Source organism: Humulus lupulus, chromosome X (assembly GCF_963169125.1).
Source record: "Humulus lupulus chromosome X, drHumLupu1.1, whole genome shotgun sequence".
In the NCBI taxonomy this organism is placed as follows: Eukaryota; Viridiplantae; Streptophyta; class Magnoliopsida; order Rosales; family Cannabaceae; genus Humulus; species Humulus lupulus.
The window spans coordinates 167038527-167046845 of record NC_084802.1 but is presented as its reverse complement, the minus strand read 5'-3'; the positions used below and the strand labels follow the sequence as shown (position 1 = coordinate 167046845).

At 35.1% G+C, this 8319-nt stretch overlaps 1 protein-coding gene across 1 annotated transcript; it reads left to right on the top strand.

Annotated features, from left to right (window-relative positions):
* The first annotated feature begins 4300 nt into the window (after nucleotides 1–4300).
* Nucleotides 4301–6040, top strand: LOC133806434 (uncharacterized). Its single transcript, XM_062244535.1, has one exon. It carries the CDS (start codon nucleotides 4301–4303, stop codon nucleotides 6038–6040), a length of 1740 nt encoding a protein of 579 aa, XP_062100519.1.
* The last annotated feature ends 2279 nt before the right edge of the window (nucleotides 6041–8319 follow it).

The window sequence follows — 8319 nt, the reverse complement described above, 5'->3', positions numbered from 1 at the left end:
AAGGTAATGTTCTTGGTATGGGTACTCTTAACTTTGAAGGGTTGCTTAGAATCAAAAGAGTGTTACTTGTGGAAGGACTTAAAGCTAATCTTCTAAGCATAAGTCAAATTTGTGATCAAGGTTATACTGTTAACTTTGATAAAGAGAATTGTTTTGTTTTAAACAAGAATGGTGAGAATGTGCTTGAAGGTTATAGATCTAATGACAATTTCTACACTCTTTTGCCATCTATTATGTGTCAATCTGTTGTGAGTAATAACACTGATGTGTGGCATGCTAAACTTGGTCACATAAATTTCAAAACTTTGAAAAAATTGTCACATGCAGGGAGTGTTCATGGTTTACCTAAGCTAGGTAAAGAATCTGATGGTAAGTGCAAGAGTTGTCAACTTGGTAAGCAATTAAAAATTACACATAAAAGTGATTCTGACATAAACACTTCGAAAGTTTTAGAATTGCTTCACATGGATCTTATGGGTCCAATTCAAATTGAGAGTTTAAATGGGAAAAGGTATATTTTTGTTTGTGTGGATGATTTTTCTAGATATACTTGGGTGGATTTCTTGAAAGAAAAATCTGACACTTTTGATGCCTTTAAAACTCTTTGCTTGAAATTAAAAGTTGAAAAAGATTGCAACATTGGAAAAATTGTTCGTATAAGAAGTGATCATGGTAAAGAATTTGAGAATTCTGTCTATGATGATTTTTGTAAGTCTGCAGGTATCTCTCATGAGTTTTCAGCTCCCAAAACTCCTCAACAGAATGGAGTTGTAGAAAGGAAAAACTGCACTCTTCAAGAAATGGCTAGAGTGGTGCTAAATAGCAAAAAATTGACCAAACGGTTATGGGAAGAAGCAATTAACACTGCTTGCTATATCATAAATCATGTTTTTCTCCATCCAGGTACATCTAAAACATCTTATGAAATTTGGAAAGGTAAAAAACCAAGTGTGGCTTACTTTCATGTTTTTGGATGTGTTTGTTACATTTTGGGAGATAGAGAAAATCTTGGTAAATTTGATGCTAAGAGTGATGAAGGTGTTTTTATTGGATACTCCACTAACAGTAGGGCTTATCGTGTGTATAACATGAGAACCCAAACTGTAATGGATTCGGCTAACGTTGTTATTGATGATGACAGGGATTTTTCTGAGTTTTCTACTGAGGAAGAAATTGATAGGTTTATTGATGAACCTACTGAAAAACACGAAGAAGTTTCTATCAGTGATACTACTGTTGCAACGTCTGGTCCATCTGTGCCAACAGATCGCAAATCCGATGAAACAGATGCTGGACAGACAGAAAAGAAATTTCCAGATATTATTTTGGATGAAGTCCAAAAGGAGCCATCAACCAGAGTTAAGTTAAATCATCCAGCAGATTTAATACTTGGAAATCCAAAAGACAGTATGGTAACACGAAGAAGGTTTAGTAATGTTGTTCAATTTGTTTGTTTCTTATCTCTAATTGAGCATAAAAATGTGAAAGAAGGTTTAACTGATGAAAATTGGATTAAAGCTATGCAGGAGGAATTGGAACAGTTTTTTAGAAACAAAGTTTGGATCCTTGTGCCAAGACCGTTGCATACCAATTGGCACAAAATGGATTTTCAAGAATAAGTCTGATGAATTTGGTACAATTGTGCGAAGTAAAGAAAGATTAGTAGCACAAGGGTACACACAAGTGGAAGGAATAGACTTTGATGAAACATTTGCACCTGTTGCAAGACTTGAATCAATTAGATTATTATTGTCTATTGCTTGCTTGATTGGTTTCAGGTTGTTCCAAATGGATGTCAAATCCGCATTTCTCAATGGGATCTTGAATGAAGAGGTATATGTTGAACAACCCAAAGGGTTTGAAGATCCCCATGCACCTGATCATGTTTACAAATTGGAGAAAGCTCTATATGGTTTGAAGCAAGCCCCTCGGGCTTGGTATGAAAGACTCTCTCAATTTCTTGTTTCTCATGGATACAAAAGGGGTGGAGTAGATAAAACTTTGTTTATCAAAAATATTAAATCTAACATAATTATTGCTCAGATTTATGTTGATGATATTGTGTTTGGTTCTACTTCTGTCAATGAGGTGCAGGTATTTGTGAAACAAATGAAAGAGGAATTTGAAAGGATCATGGTGGGAGAATTGACCTATTTCTTAGGGTTGCAAGTCAAGCAGTTAGATGAAGGCACATTTATTTTTCAAACAAATTTGCTAAGAACTTGGTGAAAAAGTTTGGCCTAGAAAGTTCAAAGATTGCCAAAACACCAATGGGAACGACTATGAAGTTATCCAAAGATGAAAATGGTGTCAAATTTGATCCTACTCTATATAGAAGCATGATTGGTAGCCTTCTTTATCTCACTGCTAGTCGACCTGATTTAAGTTATAGTGTTGGTGTGTGTGCCAGGTACCAAGGAAATCCCATGGAGTCTCATGTTACAGCTGTCAAAAGAATCATTCGATATGTTCATGGGATTGCTAATTATGGTATTTGGTATTCAAAAGAAACTAACCCTAATCTAGTGTGTTTTAGTGATGCTGATTGGGCAGGTAACACTGATGACAGAAAAAGCACTAGTGGAGGATGTTTCTTCTTGGGAAACAATCTAGTCTCTTGGCACAGCAAGAAAAAGAATTCTATTTCTCTCTCAACAGCTGAGGCCGAATACATTGCAGCGAGAAGTTATTGTGCACAACTTTTGTGGATGAAGAAAATGAAGATGGATTATGGGTTTGATCTTGACACTTTAACTATTTTTTGTGATAATACAAGTGCAATTAATATTTCAAAAAATCCTGTGCAACATTCCCGTACTAAACATATTGATATTCGTCATCATTTCATAAGAGAATTAGTTGAAAATAAAGTTCTTGTCTTGGAATATATTGAAACACATAAACAAATTGCATATATTTTCACTAAAGCTCTTGATTCAGTTCGCTTTGATTTCCTCCGAAAATCTTTGGGGGTTTGTTCTCTTTAAATTTTCTTGTTATGGTGTTGTCCGCTTGATCAAATGTGTGATATTCAAAGTTAAGAAAATTGTCAATCAATTTGAAAATTTTGTTGTGTGTCAAGCTGGATAATCTGACTTGTGTTTATGAGCCTTCGGTTGTATATTCTTGAGAGAAATTTAATCAATTCCTCCTAGGCATATTCGAGTAAATTATTCAATGTTTAATGTTTGAGCCTCCTTTTGTGTAGCATTGTTTCAAGCTCCTGTGAATGAATAGAGCTACCTACATCAGTGTGTGAAAGCCGTCTTTTGAGTAAGTTGGAACTTCGTAATTCAGAGTTATGAAGAGGATACGCTACCATAGAAAAGGGCTACCACTGGTGTAGTGTGACAGCGTCTTCATGGGTTACAATTATTTTAATTTCGAAAAAGACTTATTTGTCATTGGGCAATGTTCCCTTGCATACATTGTCACACACTTATGCTTGAAACAATGCAAGAAAAATTGTACAAAGTTTATAAAAAATAAAAAAAATGTGTGTAAGACTCATACATGTTGATTGATTCACTTAAGAATATGTGCTTGTGACTGAATTGTGGCTTATTTCTCTTTAATATTCTTTCTAATTTTTTATTTTCACAAGTGTTCTTATCCATGGTATACACTAACACTTATTTTCATTTGCTTGATTTTATTCTTATCAGGATGACTCACATTGATCAAAGCATAATTTTTTGGCTGAGTTTTATTTTTGTGCATATATATAAAATGAAAATAAAAAAATAATAATAAAAATTTTGACAAGGAAATTCATGGTGGACCGAATCACTGTGGTAATTATGTGAAATTATGCATTTATTTTGTGTGATTTAATATATTCTTTGTCTCCAAGGAATTTATTTTGTTCTATTTCTTAATTTGGAATACCATGATTTATATCTTCATTGTTTTGTACCTTGTTTAGAATTTTTTTTTTTTTAAAAAAAAAAGGAAAAAGGACAATAGGAAGATCGTGTGGGGTTATTTTTTCTGGTTACCTTTTTTGGATTGGGATTTTATAAATCTTCTATTTTCCCTTATAAAATACAGAAAAAAAGGGTAAGTTTTATGAAGATCGTGTCTTAAAGGTTGTTTCATTTTATTTAATTAAAAAATTTTAAAAAAAAATGAAACCTCTTATTGCCGTGGGTGTCCAAATTGGGTAAGTGTTGTCCTTAAAAAGCTTGCCATTACCTTTTTCCTTCTCACCCACGATCTCTCTAAGTCACTTCTTCTTCTTCTAATTTTTTTTTCTTTCTCAATTTTTTGTAAGTGCTTTCTATTTTTCAGAGAAGAAAAAATGGTGAGAACTCGTGGTGTTTCATCCATGAAGATCCCTGCTTCTCAATCCCGAAAGGTGCCATCTCCTTCGCCTCCTCCATCTGTGTCAACGACACCTCTTTCTGTTCCAGCAGCTGCCACATCTGTTGGGAAAACTTGCAAATCCAAGGCACGCAAGAAGGTGCTCTCCCTCTCTAATGAACACCCCATGGTGTTTCCAGATATCTCAGCTGACATTGTCCATGTTGCACCACCATCTGAAGTGGTGGTGCCCTCTCGAGCTAAGGACCCATCTCCTCTTCCGATTGATTCGTCTCTGGCGGCTAGGGCAAAATCAAAATCTGTTTCATCGTCTTCCAAAGCTGCTGCTGCTGGGTTGCTCAAATTGCCCTTGAAGCCGAGCCAGTCCAAGAAAAATTCTGTGACTCCCAAAAGGAAATTGGGAATGGACACGTCTTCTTCACCCTTGAGTGCTGCCAAGAAAAGATTGAAGGCTCATCCCCCTTCTCTGTCTTCCTCCAAATCTGACCCTGAGGAAGAAAAGTCTGAATCTGAAGCAACCCGTAATACCACCTCATCTAATGAAATTGTTCCTGATAATGCAGAATCAGAGGCTGAGTCTGATGAGCCAGAAAAAGAAGACATTGTCCCCTCTGAACAAGAAGTCGAATCTGACTCAGAACCAATTGGAACTCCTTTGTCATCCAAGGCTAAAGGGAAGAGACCTATTTTTGATCCTACACCTTCTCCAAAACGTTCAGGTGTAAATTTCAAACCTTATTCTTCAACTTTTTGTTATAATGATAATGCTCGTGATATGGTTCTCTATGCTCAAAAGAAATTTATTATTGAGAGAAATTATGTCTTGAGTGATCATCGGCCTTTTGGTGTGCTAACAATGCTTCAAGATCGAAAATGGACAGGTTCTTTGGTTAAGTTTACTGGTTTTGTGGATAGAATAGTCAAGGAATTCTATGCCAATCTTACTAATGAAATTATTGAACCTAAATCTCCCCTGTATAATAAAGTCTTTGTTAGGGGCCATTGGTTCTCTTTTTCCCCTCAAGACATTGCCCATGCTTTGCATCTTCCTCTTGATGTCGAGGATGATGATGATCTTGCCTCTCTTGACAAGGATACGGTTATCACTGAATTAGTAGGGCAAAAAATGGTATGGCCATCTAATAAAGTCATCTCGGTCTCTAATCTCACCTACACTTATGTTGTCCTCCATAAGTTTGCCACAACGAATTGGAAGCCCACTTCTCACACCGCCACTATTTCTTTTGATATGGCTTCATTTTTGTACAAGGTGGGGACCGATCTTGGTATAAATTTGGCTTTGGTTATTCATGATCAAATCATTGGGTTTTGCAAAGGTAATAGGAAAAACTTGAATCTTCCTTTTCCTCAAGTTATTTATAAAGTGTTGAGTATGCAGAAAAAAGATCTCCAACGTGATCAAGAAGACTTGGTGGCACCCACTACTGCTGCTTCCTACAAGGCCTCTGCTCCTCCTACTGAAGCCAGCGATGCTCCATCAACCAAGAAAGTCAAGCCCCAATCTCTGAAGATTCCCTCGGATGACATTCCTCATGCCTCCTCCTCTGTTGCCACAGATTCAGGACTTGTTGCAACAGAAATAGTTGCTGTTCGAGCCTCTGTTGATTCTTTGGTTGCTCGAGTGATGTCAATTGAAGGACTGCAACGTTCTGTGTTGGAGGTTGTTCAATCTCTGTCCAAAGATCCAGTCAATTAAACTTTGATACTCTCTTTTATTTTGTTCTTTGGCCTCTTTGAAAGACACAAAGGGGGAGAGTATATACTTTCCAAAACCTGCTTGTTTGTTGTTTTGTTTAACTCTGGACCTTCTTATTTTGAGGGGGAGTTAAGTCTTGTTTCTTTACATGTTTGTTATAAGTTAATGCATGTTTTCAGGGGGAGTTCTTTCTCTTTACTTATCACTAACATTTGTGTTGCAGGTTTTTGAATTAATTTTGTTTATCAAATTGCCAAAGCGGGAGATTGTAAAATCCTTATTGGCATATTTGACAATATTGACAAAATTAATTAAAGAAGTATTTTCAAAATGGGTAGTTTCCTGTTTTGTTGTGATATGTCTTTTTATAATCAGATTATTATATATATGTTAATAAAATAAATATATAATTTTCTATAAAAGAATATCTTTTCTTGAATTGGAAATTATTAGTATTTATTTTATTTTTTGATCTGATTTATTTTGTCCAGAAATCGTGTACAGCTTGCAGAGATAAAGTATATATAGTTTCATTATTTATTTAGGGAAACTGGTTTAAAAACTGTCCAGGTTCAATGAATCTGTTTGAACAGATTGCCAGTCTGTTTGAACAGATTCTGACTTTCCTGTTTTGGAAGATTTTTCCTTTATTGGCTGATTGGTTTCTGATTTGTTTTCCATGACCTAAAGGGATTCTAAAAAGTATATAATCATCCTTAGGTCGTTGGTTTTTGATCATCTCTCTTGGTGTATTATTTTCCGAATCTTTTTCAAGAGTTAGAGAGACTTTTTATTATGTGAAGAACTTGAGTCCAGCAAGTTCTTAGTGGTTTATTACAGTGTACTTCTGTATTGTTTTCTTTGTGTTAATTGTGCAGGTTGAACACACTTGGACATTGTTCATCAAGCTTCGGGAGAAGTCTTGTTCGTGAGTCACTTTTCGGGAGGAAAAGTGCAAGTGTTATGATTTGAAGGGAGTTCAAGATCTTAGCACTTCAGAAATTTGATTAGGAGTTTAGATTACAACAGTTGAGACAAATTCAAGAGGGAGTCTTTATTTGTAGAAGTCAACTTGGTTTTGTAATCATTTAGAAATTCTTCTAATAAATTTTATTCTCTGGGCGTGGCTTCGTGGACTAGTAGCAATCTGCAAAGATTGCTGATACCACGTAAAAATTCGTGTGTTCTTTTCCTTATGTTAGTTTTTATCTTCTGGTCACAAACTGTTTAAACATATCTGGTTTCTGTTCAAACAGTCTTTGTGTCTGTTTAAACATTTCTGTAACAGTTTAACAATTAATTATTTAATTTGAATAATTAAGTTGGTAATCATAAAAAATGGAATTTCATTATTATTTAAAGAAATTATCTATTTACTTGTTATACAAATTCTTTGGGATAAACAAAGTTTACATACTTATAATGAATGACAAATTTTTTATAATTTTGAATTATTCAAAAGCAGCTAATCCTAAATCTGTTAAACTGATTCCGATAGTGAAACATATCTGTAGCACTTGAGATTGGGCCATATTGGTCTAGACAGAATAAATAGGCTTGTAAAGGATAATCCTTTAAGAGAACCATCTATTGGATCTCTCTCTGTTTGAATATCCTGTCTAGAGGGCAAAATGACCAAGAGATCTTTCTCTGTTAAAGGTTCAAGAGCCACAGAGCCACTTCAGCTAGTACATATGGATGTTGCAATCCACTTAATGTACAAGCAAAAGGAGGTTATGAATATTTCATCACTTTCATTGACGATTATTCTTGATATGGTTACCTACACTTAATGCAAAGAAAATCTGAGACTTTTAGAAAGTTCAAAGAAATTTCAAGCAGAAGCTAAAAAGCAATTAGGTAAATCACTAAAAAGTACTTCGATCTGATCGAGGAAGAGAGTATTTGGACTGTGAATTCAAGAACCATCAATGTGAGCATGGGATTCAATTCCAACTCACTACACCTGAAACAACACAGTAAAATGGTGTTTCAGAAAGTCGGAATAGAACGTTATTATATATGGTTAGATGAATGATGAGTTTCTCATCATTACCAGTGTCATTCAGGGGCTATACTATTCAATGTGTTCTATACACATTGAATGATGTTCCACCTAAGTCTATCCAAAAGACATCCATAGAATTATGGAATGGTTGTAAACTTAGTTTACACCATTTTAGAATTTGGGGGTGTCATGCATACGTGCTTAAAAGGAAGACTAGGAAGTTGGAAATGCGCTCTGAAGTGTGTATGTTTGTGGGATATTCCTAAGAGAC

Bases quoted from the DNA above. Each gene is read 5' to 3' on its own strand.
- LOC133806434 (XM_062244535.1), top strand. From the start codon at position 4,301: ATGGTGAGAACTCGTGGTGTTTCATCCATGAAGATCCCTGCTTCTCAA.